The sequence below is a fragment of the Polyodon spathula genome, chromosome 7 (genome assembly GCF_017654505.1).
Source record: "Polyodon spathula isolate WHYD16114869_AA chromosome 7, ASM1765450v1, whole genome shotgun sequence".
NCBI lineage: Eukaryota > Metazoa > Chordata > Actinopteri > Acipenseriformes > Polyodontidae > Polyodon > Polyodon spathula.
Window position 1 is genome coordinate 56,823,799 of NC_054540.1, and position 17,604 is coordinate 56,841,402.

General features: G+C 39.1%; 1 protein-coding gene across 3 annotated transcripts in view; it reads right to left on the minus strand.

Annotated features, from left to right (window-relative positions):
* The window catches only part of LOC121318909 (teneurin-1-like), a 158,788-nt gene that overhangs the window by 44,379 nt on the left and 96,805 nt on the right, over window positions 1–17,604 (minus strand). The window contains exons 6-12 of one of the 3 annotated variants that reach the window (XM_041256105.1): window positions 16,845–17,003; window positions 13,435–13,643; window positions 12,299–12,509; window positions 10,216–10,317; window positions 8,316–8,528; window positions 6,642–6,842; window positions 1,881–2,066 (exon numbers count right to left, since the gene is read on the minus strand). In XM_041256105.1, the coding sequence (XP_041112039.1) occupies window positions 1,881–2,066; window positions 6,642–6,842; window positions 8,316–8,528; window positions 10,216–10,317; window positions 12,299–12,509; window positions 13,435–13,643; window positions 16,845–17,003 (1,281 nt within the window). Of the gene's footprint in view, window positions 1–1,880; window positions 2,067–6,641; window positions 6,843–8,315; window positions 8,529–10,215; window positions 10,318–12,298; window positions 12,510–13,434; window positions 13,644–16,844; window positions 17,007–17,604 lie in introns of all 3 variants that reach the window. The other 2 variants (XM_041256106.1, XM_041256104.1) reach the window with 2 other exon arrangements.

The following is a 17,604-nucleotide window of genomic DNA, read 5'->3' on the forward strand; positions in this document are numbered from 1 at the left end:
CAGTTACTAGGAAACTGTACACAAGAAAAAACAACCCAACAAACATGAGCTAATCTCTGGCTAGCCCTGTTTTCTTTTCAGCCAATCACAGTAAGAACAAGAAAAAAATCGAAGCTGCGCAGAGTGAAGAGTGAATCGTCAGAGGCAACCACTAAAAAAAAGGTTCCTATAATATAAAACAAACTTTTATAACTCATTAATGCATTTCTTTATTTTATTTATCTGTATGGCTTTATATTGAAGTTTTCACATGTTCACTGAGTGTAATGAATGTTAAAATATAAGTAATGTAAAAAATGTGCTGATCTGATAAAGAACCTTGCAGAAGACACACCTGGTTGCATAGGAGTTCAAAGTAACATTGCAGTTAAAATGAAAGGCTCTTTTTTAATGCCTAGCCTATTACCATTAAAGATTGTATAGCATTTAAATAGAGATTACTCATTACTTCAAGGTAATGCTGCATTTTACCCACAGAAAATACATTTTACTCTCTGAGTGTTAAAATTAGAGGGTAGGTTACTCCCAGACCCAAAACCTTACCTGGAGTGCTGCCTAAGACTATATATCCTTGCAGTCTTTTTAAACTGATTTAAAACCTTCTTATGGGATACGTGTCGAGAGAGATATTGCTGTGCTTCATGAGCCACATATGGCTCAAGAGCCAATCATTGGACAGCCCTGCACCTGCTTTAACTTATGAGTCTGTCTTTGTAAAGTCCTATTGGTGGCACAGGCTAGACAGCAATGCCTGGGGATCCAACAGTGCTGAAGAAAAGTTGGCAGTTTCACAACATGCAGTAATTAAAAAAGAAAATCTCACCGACAGCGAGACCTGTGCGAGGAAAGGAAATGCATCACAAACATTTATCCCCTCGATTGTATTATTTAAAGTGAAAAATAACTTTTTCGTTCTCATAGCAATCTGTTTAACAGTCTTATCGGCTGAATGCACACACACGCACAGTACTCTGAGCTGAGATACAAAGAACTAAGCTGGAAAACTACAACTAGTATCTGCAATTTAGAGCCAGGACCTTGCTGGAGATAATCTTCACATTAAAGGAAGCTTAAAGATAATGCCGTGCTTATACCTTGCTGAATGTGACACCAGAGGGTCCTAATTTATACAGCATAACTATAGAGCACAATGTGGATAGATGCCAGTTGATTTTTTACAGTAATCCCTGACCTCATGTCTATCACTTTCTATGTGTAAACTATGAGAAATGATTCTCCAGAAAGTTTCCTGCAACCAATTTGTGAAATGTAATTTCTTTTAGAAACCTCATGGACAAAATTAATCAACCCCACTGGTAGCAACACCAGCACTACCCTGTAAGCTTAGACACATCTCAACTCCAGACAAGCACATCACCAGATCAAATAGGATTTTGCAGTTAAATAAGTGTTACATAGTTTGCAGTAAAATAAATGAATTAATTTCACAAGTCAGTCGAGTGAAAACAGATTCATATTTAGAAGGCAATGCATTCCTGTCATAATGTGTTGTTAATAACAATGACTTCAGATGCTATTCCATATTATACTACAAGCAAATGCCCATTACTGCAGTGAAGCAGATATCATTTTGTAGTTTTGTTGACTACATGATGTTAAATAAAGGATCTAAATTATATAAATCTATATATATATATATATATATATATATATATATATATATATATATATATATATATATATATATATATATATATATATATATATATATATATATATAAAAGCATGTCTCAATCCTAAAATTCTAAGTGGTCACAGCTGTAACTTTCCAGACCCTAAGGCTGTCACTTAAGTTACACGTTGGCTGGTGAGGAGTAAGTAGAGAGTACTGTACACAGAGCAGAGGGTTAGCTGCTTACCGATGGTGCAGTGCTCCCCCTCCCAGCCAGGGCTGCACTCACACTTGCCATCCTTGCAGTGCCCGTGCTCGACGCAGCGTGGGTGGCACGTACGCCGACTGCAGCCGGAACCTTCCCAACCTTCCTCGCACTGGCACTCTCCACCAGAGCAGACGCCGTGGCTGCCACAGTGCACAGGGCACAACTCTGTGGGCAAGGGAATAATGTACACAAAATGAAGGCATCGCATTCATAAAGAAACCGGGAGACCTAGTTTGAAATAACTTTGCTGTATCAAACCCCAAGTCTTCCCTGGTGTGCCAGGCGGTGGTGTGAAACTTCCTGAAACCAAGTTCCATGCCAGAGCGGCTTCGTCTTCCCTCAGCTTAATGGTGCCATCTGATCTCAAAATAAATGGAATTTGTGAAGTGCTACTATTATGATAGACTTTATATTTCACGCAGTTCTAAAAGGCAAACAAATTCATGCTGTGCCCTATTCATAAAGTTTTGTTTTAGTTTTTTATAGAAGGCTGTGCTTTGCTGGATTAAATAATGTTTCTACTCGTCAAACAGATATGAGACTTTATTGCGTCTTTTATAAAAAAGAACATTCTTTAAATATTTACAACTTTGTGACTGGGCTCCAATATATAGAGGGTTAAAGGGGTGGAGATCAGCACACTTTGGCTTTCTTATTAACTCAAGTATCTATAAAACCATTTCTAGAAATCCATAACAGTTAATCGTAGGTGGTGTACTATTTTTCCAGTTCATTTTTTTTTTTAAAGAACCTTGGGCACACATCTGCAAGCTAAAAAGCTCATATTTTGAGTCTGAAAATGGAAGCATGCTATTAATATTTTTGTCATATTCTTTGATATACTCTTTTTGATGCTCCGATTTTTATTAAGATAAAATGAATCATTTCCATAAAGATTAGAAGCACATATTACCCAGCAGTGGCTTATCAGCTGGTACAAAGTGTGCTGGATGCCCTTGTGGGCTACCTATTCAAGTGTAATGAAAAGTTATTTCAATTTAAATATACATCCCTTTTAATAGCCGCATTCAAAATGCACCCATCTCTGTGACTTTTTAAAAATGACATTGCCGCAAAAGTACCGAAACAAGACTCTGCTGTCTACCATTTTGCTTAAAATGATATGATTAATATTTTTCCAGCAAGATGCTGTTTGAGAAAGATGACCTTTATGAAATTCACCCAATAGAATACACTTTATTTAAATCTGCTTTTTATTTGCTGCGGAGATTTTAAATCCTAAAATGCACCAATATAAAAAGTGCTGTGTGTACCAGCAATACTGCATAGTAGGTACATAGGTACATAAGCATGTATTGTTATTACATTAGTGTCCAATGTATCAGTCATGCACACCTATATAAAGGGCCGTGGCAACAGTTAGGTGTTCAGAGCTGAAGGTGAGGGCACTTGTATATAGTTAACACACTGGTAATGAGGATTGTAATGGTATTATAACTGAACAAAAGGTGTTTTTAGACTTGATTTATTTTGGACTTAATCTATTAGGTTACTCATAATCTATGTCACTGTTTAAAAAGAGAGTTTAAGTCATGTTAGCTTTTACAGGCCATCAACCTGTTGATGAAGTTATTCTCTGAACCGGGCTGGCTGAGTCTGTGAGGTTTATTTATTTATTTCATTTTTTTTTTTGGTTTATTATTTTTTTTTTAATTTAGTTGTCTCCAATTATTTTACCCCGGTTTTCTCCCCAATTTAGTGTGCCCAATTATTATCTGTATCCTCAGTTCACCGCTCGCAACCCCCCCGCCGACTCGGGAAGCGGAGGCTGGAGCACGCGTCGTCCGAAACGCGCTCCTGCCAATCCATCATTTTACACGCTGCGGATCCACAGCGAGGCCACCAGACCTATAGCGCCGGAGGACAACACAGATCTGGAGGCTCCACTGCAGAACCACAGGCGCTCTATCGGACACAGAGGTTGTTGATGCGTGGTGAGGCGTGGATTCCCCTGCCGACCTAAGCCCTCCCTACCCAGGCAGTGCTCAGCCAATTGTGCTCCACCCCCTAGGAACTCCCGGTCGGCTGTGACATAGCCTGGACTCGAAACTGCGATCACCAGGCTATAGGGCACATCCTGCACTCCATGTGGAGCACTTTTAACGGATGCGCTACTCCGGAGCCCAGTGAGGTCTATTTTTTTATTATGTCATGTGATTTCGTAACCTAAGCTATGTTAAAGACGAGGCAACTAAACAATGCGCAATCAGACATGATCATAGGTTGTGTGAACAGTCTTTTCTGGCCACATTTCAAGCAATACTGGTCCCTCTACTGCTTCAACAGTTGGCAGAAGGTTGTCTGTTTTATACGCTTTAGGACCTTGAGAACATGGGCAGATTGATATGAAAGCTCTGGCCAACTTAACGTCGAATATTAGTGGTTAAAGTCCTATGAGCAGAAAGGCGTACCAAAATCAATTCCCTGTATAAATTGCTTTTCATTTAAAAGCTCAATGGGATGATAAAATATACAGTATAAAAACAACAAGAACACATTCCATGACTCAAAGATGTTTCTAACTCGGACATTTCTTTAAAAAATCCACTTGCCCTGTTTCTGGGATATAGAAATGCACGAACAAGAGCACAGCATGTATTCTACACTATGAATCACCCACCACAGAGCAAGTATCTGTTCGTAACAGTAAAAGTTCAATGTTCTAATCATAATGCATTCATTTGTAGTTTTAAGAATGTTATTGACTGTAATGTGGTACAAAAATGTATTTTTGGGAAAATACACTGATGGAGCATTTTTTATTTTTTTTTATAAGCCTACACTGCTAATGGCAAAAACACCATGCTGGGAACCGAGGCACATGGAGAAAAATGTTTTCTGTCATCAGTCAGCCATGTCTTACCGTTAAAATAAAATAAAAATAAATGGTAATATAAATAAAGGAATATTTAAATATTACCGTGTACATGTGTTTGGCAGTGGTTTTATTTTATTTGAATATATTATTATTATTTTTTAGAAACCACTGGGTTCAGATAAAAGATGCATTTATTTACTGTCTACATCATAGCGTGAATGCCGACAATACTGCATAACAAATACCACAAGAATGTAAATATATTTCAGGGATCTGGGTAGGGTTACCATATGACTCCATGAACACTAGGAGAGTTTGGGACAGTTCAGGCTTTTCAAATCACACCGCAATGCATTCTGGTAGGTTTGACCTGTCTCAGGTATGCTTCGCAGCAGGACTACACTTACCAGAATGCATTGGGGTGTGAGTTGAAAAGTGGGGTATTATAAATATATATAATACCATATGGTAACCCTAGATGTGCTGATCATTCAAATAATGCATTAACTCTTTGTTGCACAAGTCAAGCTTTATTGCTTTTACAGAACTGGTTTACATAAACTCTTCTTTATTTAAAGCAGGGCCTTTTTAAATGCAATTATTATGCATGACTGGAGCTGTTGAAATGGGAGGCGCTGCAGTTGGATACGATTGAGTTCCCTGTTCTACTGGCGAAGCAGGGGGCTATCAATAAATCGTTGTATGATGGCAGGTACTCTTTAAACCCAGGCAAGCTAAAAACAAGCAGAAGCAGGCTGAGGGTTGATTTTCTTTGTCAGGACGAGCAAGGTGCATTTTCCACTCAGCGGGTATTAAAGAGGAAAGTGTTTATCAAATCTGCAGCAGCTTTCACTGCAGCAAACAGCTTTTCATTGTCACTAAAAACACAAAGCAAGATGACCCGAATACACAAAAAGACTATTGAGGTTCTGGTTATAAAAGCCATAGTGATTACCCTACTTGGATAACAGACAAATAAAATGAAAATGACTTTTGTTCCAGCACTGCAAGGTATATACCAATCTTTGAGAGCGAATATGTAAATAAAAGGACTCTGACAATCAATCTTTCTGGATAAATGAATAACTCAAATTATAGGTCACTCTCCATTATTAACCGGTATTCATGTTTATTTCAACTATTTAAAAAAAAAAAACCCACAAAAACAAAAAACAAACAAACAGGTCAATTCTAGGTCAAAATGAAAAAGATAAAGATTTAGAAGAGCAGCTGGGACTGAAGTCGCATTCTGGCAAAACAAAATGGAGCACAAACACCTCATCAGGCTGACCCGGCCACTGTGAAATCTTATTTGCACTCAGCATGAAAAATAAGTTAGTACTAGACCTCCTAGAAGTGAACTGTAAATTATGCTTTTTTAAATTTGCAGGAGACCGCGCAGATGAAACTGTTTAATCGTATATGCCTAAAGATAAATTCAAAGTGTTTAATTGTATATGCATGAGGTAAATTCAAAGTGTTTCATTAAAAAAAAAAATACATCTTTAACAGAAGCAGACAATCTTACCAATTGGTCTTTGTTTGCAACCTGTTCTCAACTTTTTTCTCATAGGTTTTTTTTCAATCATTCTCTTCGGTACCTTAGTTATACTGTCTATTGGGAAACTCTCTGGTTTGGCTGTGTTTCTAACATAAAATCATGACACCAAACTACAATCTACAAGAGTACCACTGAAAATATTTTCATTCCCTCACTGAAAAAGATATAAAAAAAAGAGAAGCACTGTTGGGGCCCTGATGCAGCCCCATAACTGAACTGTTACAAATACTGAAGACGAGGATGAAGCCTGAGCTTGCTAGGCCTGAACTCGTTTCACCTTTTCGTTTCAAGCTCCCGATTCTTTCCACCCGATATAAAGCTCTGACAGATCATGCCATACCTGTTGAGCAGTCAGTCCCAGTCCAGCTGGCCTCGCAGCTGCAGCTGCCTTTGTCCGGCAGGTAGGTCCCGTGTCCAGAGCACTGCTCCTGACAGGCAGGGAGCGTGCTCTCACACCGAGCCCCTGCCCATCCGGAGGAGCAGTGGCACTCGCCCTGCACGCACACCCCGTGGCCAGAGCACAGCGGGTCCAGGCAGTCCTCTGAGGAACAAGCAATACATTACAACCATTACTTTACTGAGCTAGAATTTTAAATAACGCGGCTGAAGAGAAAATGGAATACTACGGTAACAACGGGCCCCATTTACAAAGCTTTACATTGAAGACATTTTTTTTTTAATTCTTTTATCAAAGTCTGTTTTAATGAAACCATTCTAGACTCCTGTAAAAGAGACGTAGCAAACACACATTTACTTAATGTGTAAATCAGAAAATCAATTAATCAATCAATCGTTATTTTATATAGCACCTTTTATAGTGGACCACCATCACAAAGTGCTTTACAAGATGCAGTAAGAACAAGAAAATACATAATACTTTAAATACAAAGAAATGCATAATACATGGTATATAGTAAAAAAAAAAAAAAAAAAAAAAAAAAAAAGAAAAAAAACAAGAAAAGGGTTAGGGGGTGAGGGATAGGTTTATTTAGAATCATGATTAGGGTTATATACCAAATAAAAAAAAAAACCCACACATTGTTACTATGAATAATAACACTAATTATATATTCGTACACATGTATTTACTAAGTAACCACAATGTAAATGCACATCAATTAGAGGACAGCATAAAGTGTTACCACCGGGTTTTTGAAACCACTTTAAATAGGAACACTGAGTATGATGAGAGGAGGTCTTGTATCAGGAGGCAGTGGGTGTCCAATCAAACTGCGGATGGCTCTTTGAGTGGTTATAATCTTTATGAGTACATTTAAGAGCTCAGGAGGATTTGAAAAGCACTGGATTCAGAGTTCGTAAGGAGCTGGTCTTTGAGAACAGGCACACTTGAGTTCTAATGGGTCACGCATGAATTGCTCAGTTAACATTCTCCATTCTGTATGGTCCATAGCAACCAAGGGTCACAGCTGGCTGTGTGTGGAGCAACTAGGTTTTTATTTTTATTGGAACATCTAACAGCAAATGAACCCTTATGATTGTGAAGATGGATTTTTTCTCCTCACACTTTTATGACCTCTCCCGATTTGAAAGAGTGAATGGCTTTTCTAACCCCCATTACGCAGTTGTTTCTGCAGGTTGCATGCCAGTTGGACATTATAACTTGCAGAACATCTGCTAGTGAGGTATATCGGTGTGACATGACTGCAATCTGACATGGTAAATGCACCTTTGGCTTTTAGCTCTGTTATTAAGATGCTTGGTCCTTGCCACAGCTGGTTCAGATCCAAACAGTAAATAGCAACAGATGGATTCAGTTGAGGGGAATGACAGTCTTATCATTGAGGCTGGATATAGTGTCAGGAAAGTCAGAGAGGTGCTGATGAGTGACCTATATTAGCTGTCTGTTAAAAGGTATTTCCACTGAGTGAAGATTTTCTACTGTGCAGTATGCTAGAGCAGGCAATCTCGTGCAAAGGGTCAATACCAAGCAGTCTCCAGTCCTGTCATTAAGGAAAAGCAAATAAAGAACCATCATATGAAGAGCAAAGCGCACCTTGCTCGCAGATGTTTCCTTTATAGCCAGGGATGCAGATACAGACTCCTTTGATGCAGCTTCCATGGTCATCGCAGGTGGGGTCGATGCACTGGTCCTCTGGGATATCACACTCTGGCCCCTTCCAGTCCGAGTGACACACGCAATGGCCTTTCTCATATTCCCCGTTCCCACTGCACAGCACCGGACAGGAGTCTGAAAACAACAGTGACCCTTTTTTTTAAAAAAAAAAGAAACAACGTAATGGCATTAATGATGACAAGAAAAAAAAAAAGTGGTTAGCAGACCTAACCCTGCTGCGGCGTGCTTTCAACAGGTCGCTCCATGAAATTCAGTTCACACCCGTAGCATTTCAATTTGTTCAAGTGTCATTTCAGCTGAGCTCCAATAAGAGCAACTAGCTCACCGATTCTCTTGGATGCCCTTTGGGTATTGCTGGAAAGTACCATGAAAATTGAAATTTTATTAAACTTAAAAAGTAGTTTTTGCTCGCACACCAAACGCAGCTCTCAGCTGTAAAGTTCCATGCTCCATTAAGTGTAATTTACATACAGTAATACAGTGAAACCAAATTCACAAAACCTGCAAGGGTGAACTGCAGACACCTCTGAATTTAGCATGCCTGCTGATTTACTCTAGACTGACTGCCGGAGATGGTGTGGAATTATGAAGGGATCTTTCTCTACAGCATCCCAATAATAGGCATCCAAAGAACACATTTTCCAAATCATCATAAAAGTGCAGCTTTCTCTTTTTGAATCATGATTGCTTTTAAAACCCCAGCACATATGGAGGGGTTACCCAGAAGAGCAAACAATTGAAAGAAGTGGATATTTACTACAAATGACTCTTAGAGATGGGTACTGCTATGCACATAATTAGACAGAAAGAGGGCTTTAATTACTCTCCTGGTGGAGTTGCCATTTCTGCTGGAATACCTACTGCACATGCAATTTACAGTGAAATAAAACAATGCTGTATTATAGCATTGCCCCTATATAACAACTGTTTTTTTTAATTAACATTTTACTGTGAAAATAGGTTAATTTAAGATTCACCCAATTTGTTTCTTAATCGTTCTGTAAGAGTGGAGCTTTGATAACATAGGTGCATTATCCTTTATCAGTCTCAACAAGATTCAATTCACTTATTTCAGATGGCTGATGATGAAAGGGAGTCCCCAAGTGGCTCCAGCCTCACACCAGCTGCTCAGACCTTCCCTCCACTCCATGCCTCTTGGTCCATAAGACCTGACAAGGCCTCAGTGACCTTTCTGTGATTTTGCTTCAAAAGACAGACCCCTTGAGGAGGAATTAATGGCCCTACAATCTCTTGCAATGTCAGCAAAACCAATTCTATCCCCGATGGTAGTCTCCACAATGTCCCCTTGTAGACAGGCACATCATGCTCAGTGATTCACCATTCAAGATACAAGGTGCAGTATCAAAGAAAAAGTCCTGAACAGAATGGAAGGATAAGGGAATGGATCTCTGGCAATGTGTCTGCTGAACCCAGAGCCCTTTAAAAGTCAGGAGAATGCTCTAGATCAAAAAAATAATAATAATAATAACTGCAATGTGTGTGAAAAGTCTAAATTACTGGGGGAATTTTTATCAGCCAGGTCTTGGTGAATTTAGGATTTAGGAGCTGTTTGTCAATCCCCATCACAGACCAGGATTGCAAAGGTGCTTGAAAGCATTTGAGAATCATATAATTTTGACAGGGAATGGTTCAAGACCATGGACAGTAACACTCAAACGCCCCAGTATGACCCCTCTAGCAGTCCTAGGCTTGTTGCTCACAGTTCACAAACCATGTTCCACCCACAGGGAATAGACAAGAAACATCATAAGTGCCCTGCATGTTCCTGTTCAGCATTTACACAAATTAAAAACTGTACCTCTTGCACAGTCAGGCCCAAGGAATCCCGGGAAGCAATGACAGTGTCCGGAGATGCACTCTCCATTCCCATTGCAGTTTGTTGAACAATCATCCATGGTTTCTAAACACATAAAGTGTATACTTAGTAATAGCTGGTCAGTAGAAATTCTATATTTCTTTATGAAGTTGTTCCATTGTGTGCAGACAGTCATTTATTTTGATAGTGATGTTTTATTGTCTTTCTTTTTTTTATCTCTTGCCAAGAGAAAACAAACAGCAGTTCACTCTGATCATCAGACCAGTATTTCTCTACCGAGTTCTCCCTAACACTACAGTAGTGTACTGAAATGGCCTCCACTTAAACAAAAAAAAAAAAAAAGGAATGGCTTTATAAAGTAAATAAGATTTGCCTACAGCTCAGGATACCCTTTTGTATTGCTTGGGCAACATACATGCTAACTATAGAGGTAACATATAGCCAGTGGTGTAGTGCTAAATCTAAAGCTGCCAGAATGCCACTAAAATATTGATTTTCTTAAACAAGAATTATTATGCAAATTCACATTTTATACTGGACTTCTAGAAACACATATAATAGGTAATGCATTCATCTAATTTCTACAAGTATTTGCACAAAGTATCTTTCTTTATCTTGTCAGAGTGCTTTACTTTCTGTGTCTGTGTGTCAGTGGGAGAATGATATGAGAGGTCTGAAATGCCTATAGAAAAAAATACTAGAACTGCATTCTGGCGAGCTCCGGTCTGACCACACCACTGTATTTAATTGTGTAACTGCATTGTAATGACTGTATAACTACCAATGGTTTCAGCTTGCACATGGTAACCAATATATGTTTAATTACATGGAACAGGCCAATACCATGATGTTGCCTTGTAATTTAAATCAGGTAAAATGATTTTTATTCACAAAGCTATTTCCATGCAATTATTTGAGCAGGCACCATTTGTAGTTGCATAGTTATTGCAATGTAATTATATGAAAATATTTAACAAGATAAATGTGCTCAACACAATACAGATGCATTTAAATCTTAATATTAAATCTTAATATATATGTATCTTTGGTGCTGTATTTCAGCTTGTTATCAATGTATGTGCTTTCCTGTCCCCATATCTATCACGTTTGAGAAGAAAAGGCGAACGATAAAAGATCAAAACGTGCAAGCTTTCAGATGCTTCTGTCTCTGTGACCTTTTCGCATGCAAAGCTTATCTGTGAAACCCTTGAGAATCCTACAGCACAGATACATTTGTCTTTGAGAGGGCCCGCTCTACACGTACAGCAGACCAAAATAGAACTAGAACTTTATCGGGAGCAGCTGGGCAATGCATCAATGAATCTCACACCTTTTTCAAAGACACCTGCTTGCAGATGAATAGCTTAAGGTCAGTCAATTAAGGGTGAGATGCTTTCCTTTTAGCACTTTCACTCAGAGACTACTTTTCACCTTTGTTTTGAAACCCTGGTGCTGCACTCTAATTAGACACCATGTACAGTAGAACAGATTTTGGGAATAAGAAACTTCCATTAGCTGGCTGCAAGCCCTGATGCACCTGGCAGTGGAGAGAAGGAAGTGCACTATTTTAGACACAAAAGAAAACATTGTTTGCAAAAATAAAGAAACACACAAAACAAAAACGTCTCATGTACCAGCACATTTTCAACCTGCCGTAACTTTATAAAATATGTATCAATCCTACTATACTGGAACATGTCAGTAATTACCTTTTTTTTAATAATATCTCAACGCATACGATAATGACTGACCTTGGAAAAGCACAAAAGACTTTTTTCATTAACCCCCAAAAATGTAATTTGCAGGCAAAGATTTCTAGCGATAGACACTCTCTGATAAAGAGCAACTTCAATGCAGTGCCACTATCTGTACCTGTGTCTAATGGGCCTTTCTTTATTGTACAGCTATTTAGAAATGCATTCCAGGCATTGTGACCCTGCAGTTCAAAAGTAAACGCAATTTGTTTTCTAAGATCGCTGTGAGCAAACAGAGCAGTTAGTAAATGTCTCGTTTATTAATTCTGCATTCCTATGACCTCATTTAAATTGTTTGGCCTGCTTGTTACCTATGGCGGTAGTGAGAACGAAAACTTGCTCCATCTTCTTGCCGTCATTGTAGAACGCGAGGTGCCACGTTCCCAAGTCCATGTACTCTATAAAGCCAGTCTCCTGCAAGGATGTAAGGATCAGATTCCGAGGGGAGAAATAGGAATCTTCTGAACTTTTGGTCTCTTGTTTAATCAACTGCTTGCCATCCAACAGCTTGACGAAATCAAACTGTAAAACAAATGAATGAATAAATACGCCAATAATTATGTAAGTAAACAATCTTCCATTATTATTAGCAGGGCAAAGTGTTAATGTGTTAGTAAATCTCTATTAGTAGAACAGGTAGAAATATACTTTTACAAGTAAGGAGAACAATCAAAGGAAAGGGGTGATGCATGGAGTTAGGGAAGTGCGGTAACATCAAAACTTTTAAATTTAGCAACAACTGATAGAAAAAAAAACAATTTATGAATGAACGCAGTATCACAGACATCATTGGATCATATTCTTTTGATCCATTTAGTGATCAGAGAAGTCATTCATTCACCACCAATCACTGTATTAACTCTTAATACAGAGTTAAACTGTGGTGGCATTTAGATCTGAAGCTTCGAGGTCATTAAAATAAACCCCAAGGTCTCTTTGTTCATGCTCAAACGCCAACCTCCTGCAAATATCCTCAAATGAATCAGTTAATTACAATTACGGCCAGTCTCATCATGTGCAGATGTAATAAGATGCATATAAAAAAACAAACTGCCTTGCATCATAAATCAGTTGAAAATGCAGGGCAGTGACTCTTGTGCTAGCCTGGGGGACCTGAAGGAACTGTATCAGCGGTGATCGAGTATTACTATTTCTGGTCAAGAGGAACAGATGTCTGTCTGCAACCAAGCACCCCAGGAGCTGCTCCAGTGCAGAGTCACCAATGTCAAAGACCAGGCTGACACACACACAAGCGATCTCGGTGTAGAAATCAAAGGGAATTAGAATAAAATTAGATTTTACGCACTACCATTAACCTGAAGAAAACGAGCTTTAAAAACCAGACTCAGTTATTTTCATTCTTTGAAAGTTGCAAGTTCTATCTCGTCATGAAGAGTTGGGGTTAGGGTGGGAGTTAGGGTTGGGGACAGGGGGTTCTTGCAAATACCTGAGTATGTGTAGGAGGGATGTTTCTCCTGCCATAGATCCCTAGCAAAGAATCCCTGGCCAGGGAGATGTTGAATTTCAGGTACATCGGGTGGTGGATGGTTACATGAAAGCGCCAGAAGAGACCTGGAGGGATGGTCTGCATCACCTGTGTTCCGATATCCACTTCTCCTCTGTCTATCGCCCTGCCTCTCTGAAACACCGTCTTTCCTGAGCAAGAATAGAGTGACCAGTTCAAGTATCAATACACAAAGCCCACCCCCCCATTCCCAACCAGTTTTTCAATCAAAACCTTTATTTATCCAGATGAGTCAATGGAGCACAAAACCACAGCAAACAACATAAAACACAACTGCAGCTGGGCTAGGGTAGGCTATTTCATTTTTATAAAAAAAATATAGTAATTTCCCCACTCGCTGACTGATAATTCCACACATTGCTGAAAGATCTATGTATCTGGTAACCATATAAAATGGGTATGTTAAAAGAGATTAGGCTCAGGGTGTAAGGAATGGAGATACAGCTGTTTCGGCTCTCTCCTCAAACCTTACCCTGATAGCTGCAGATAACAAGTTTAATGATTTTCCAAAGAAATTGCCTGAGGAAGAATATAAATCGCAGGTCATTATAATTAAGAGAATTCAATTAAAAGGTTTTTGAGCAATTCCTAATAAGATTTTAGACATTAGCCCCATTTTAAATTGTTAAATTAAAGTCAGATAAGGCTGTGTGCAGATAGCCTACAGCCCATCTTACATTTTTAACCTTTTTTTTTTTTTTAGACACACAAAAGCAGTCCTGCTGGGAAACAATCAATGATTAGTGGTCAAGGTTAGATCTCTATAATTTCTATCTGCAGAAAGAAGTCTACTTCATCAGAGCAACACAGTAGCTCTAAAGCAAGCCTTGGTTATATATTTCCTCCTTTTTATTCTAGAGGAATGTATTTTACTGTACACTTCGAAGTCTGCAGCAGGGAATAAACATGTCACAGTGAGCTCTTTGACACAGTGTTCACCTCCAAGGCTGACACCACTGATCACAGCGATAGACCCGGCGCTGAGAGGGTAAAGATTTGCAGTCGCATCCCACTAGCCTCCCTGAAAGCACCTAAAACTAGAGAAGTGACTGTGACAATGACAAAGACACTGAAACTGATAGCAGTGAGGATTCAAAGCACTACCATCGCCCCTTACAATCAGACTGCAGGAGAAGAGATGAGCCCTGAACAGCACCTGAAAGTGGCAGATGCTCACAGCCAAATGTCTTGGGATATACAACCCCAGCACCAGAAAGGGCAACCTACTATTTCTTATCTACAGCAGCGACCGTCTCCTGCACTTCAGTGTGTACCCGTGAAACTAGTCTTGCCACCGTCTCCGAAATCTGCCTCAAACATATGTTGGTCAAGCTTTTAGCTACAGTGCTCCAAGAATGGAGATACAGGTAACTCAGTTTAGAATTTCAAATCACATTATTTGCTTGCTCTGGCTTTCTCCTCTGTCAGTGCTGTAACAGCATATTGAGGCAGTTCTATTAGTGTCAATTTTCATAAACTACCCAGTTTTTAGTGGGAATGGATGTCAGTGACATAAAAAGACATAACACTTTATTTTAAGTGTCTCACATGTGTCTCATTTAATATCACATAACTGCACATGTGGTTCCATGACAATTACATTGTAAATACACAGCCACATATGCAAATACATTAGCAACTGCCTAAAGTGAGTTTTGTAATTAAAAGTGTATTGGCATTGTAACTACAGAACTAAATGTGAAATCGCTGTGTTGTTACGGTGTAAGCAAGCATATTTAAGAGACACAGTGTAAAGTGTTAGCTTAACTGTACACCCCCACATACCCCTTTTGGTTATACGAGGAAGATTCTCCAGAGCCGTAGTGCTAGGCCAGGATGGTCTTGCTTTCTGCTCATTGATTGAAATAGCACTGCAACCTTTCAGACAATGGTGTATCACTAGGAGAAATACCACAGTAAAACGCCACAAGCTCACTGTCACAGAGACAGCATTTCAAAATGGGAAGCTACTGGCATGCAGCGAGACCTTGACCAGCATCCTGTGTTTTGTCATTTTGATATTACACTTTGCTTTCAGTACGCATCGTACTTTTATTTATTATTCTGCAATGAGGGGGCAGTGGGTAACTGGTCTAAGAGTTAATCAACCTGCAGTTTGTTTTTCTGGAAAGTGATTAAAATGCCGTCTCTTCATCTGCTTTAATTAACTGCCTACAGTGCTGATCATCATTAATTTGCACTCTCAGCCAACATAAAAAAAAAAAAAAACCAATCTGGCTGCATCATATTCCCAGCCTTGTGGGCGCAGTGTTTTAACCCCCAGTTAAAACCTCATTTTATTTGGTAATCTGAGGGACGGATTCGGTAATCTGACTACAGCTGTAATTATTGAAAGATTGACACTCAGCCATTTAAAGTTTGAAGCAGTGGGACTCATAATGGCAACCGACAAGGATGCCAAGTTCTTGGCTATGGATCTAGGAGAACACAGAGGATTTTATTTTGTTTTACATTTTTGCTTCATCGTTGGGATAAGCAGTGTCATGCGGGTTTTGCTGATTATGTTTTGTCTTATATATTCTAAATATTTTAAAAGTAAGTACGCTATTGCTGGTATATTTAACCCTGCAGCACCTCCTGGATCGTGGAAAACTTTCATTTGATGTTACATCTGTTTTTTGTTTTTTTATTAAGTTCCACAAACACAACTCTCCTTGGGCATTAAATAAAACATTCTGTCATAAGTGACACCTTTCACTTCGATTCTCATTAAAAACTGGATGTGTTTGACAATGTGGATTGACATGTTTTTAAGCAACATTTATTCCTAAGACATACCTAAACAGTCTCTTTAACACGGGCGAGATCTGAGCTGATCAGTGGCCAGTTGCATAAAACACCTTAAGAATAGCACTTAAAGGGTACATGTAAGGTATTGAGTTAAGTTGCTTTCTGCAACACCCTTAAACAGCTATGCAAAGATTTTACTTAAGATGTTTTACGCAAAAGCTGGGCTGTGGAGCTTTGCATTGTGTTGCTGATTTAAATTTTTGGTATTAAATTTTATTGTATTTGCACTTACTTGAACCGATGTTGTCAACAGGATGTGTAAGGATGCAGGTGCGCTGCGACTGCTGTGGATATAATATATATATATATATATATATAATATATATATATATATATATATATATATATATATATATATATATATATATTGCATTATTGATACAATGATCCTCTTCTGAGATGGGTACTAGATACATCAGGGGTGTACATTGTGGTATTGCTAGTCTTTGTTCCACCTACCTCTTCCTCTGGTCTGCACGGAGCAGGAGACAGAGCGTGAGAACACAGGGTTATAACCTTACCTCCTCCTTCACTTCGGTCAGGCTTGTCTGGACCTGGTCCACCAACGGGAGAGAACGTGGTTTCCATGGCTTCAGCTCCCTTGCCCTCTTTGCTCACTCCGTTCTCGTACAGAGGTGTTTCTACTGGCTGCAGCTGCCATGTTAGGCCAAACAAGTGCACTGCTGTAAAACAAACAGGTAGTCATATTCCTACAGCTTCACAGAGACAACGGTACAGTCAACTGATAGGCGTGTGCACACCACCCCCCCACCTGCTCGGGAGGCAGGTTATTGCGAGAACTGAAGCCTATCTAGTCTTTTACATGAATGTTAAATATTAACCTTCAATTTCTATACGTTTTCTTAAACATCTCACATTGTTTTTGCTGCCCGATTATAAAGTCACAGCATGACAGTAGTGGCCAATTAAGGATGATTTGGATGCAGAGACCATGTTGCACATTCCTATTTGCATAATTAATGAGATGTTCATCAGACTCCTACTGAGCCGTTAGATATTTGAACATTTAACAAAAAAAAGACTGTTCTCTAAGTGTTTGCGTACCAAACCCAATGTTTACATGTGCGATTCACAAACTGTTTGCTTTTTAAATTTTTTTTTTTTACTTTATCGATTACTGCTCTGGCCTAATTAGTCTAAGGAGGAAATCTGTGTTTTGCAACTTCTTCCACTAGGACAGAGAAGCTGTGTCTTTATACCAGCTCATCTACAATGCTTTCTATTTGACCTCTAGGTGAACGACGTAAATAGAAAGCGGAA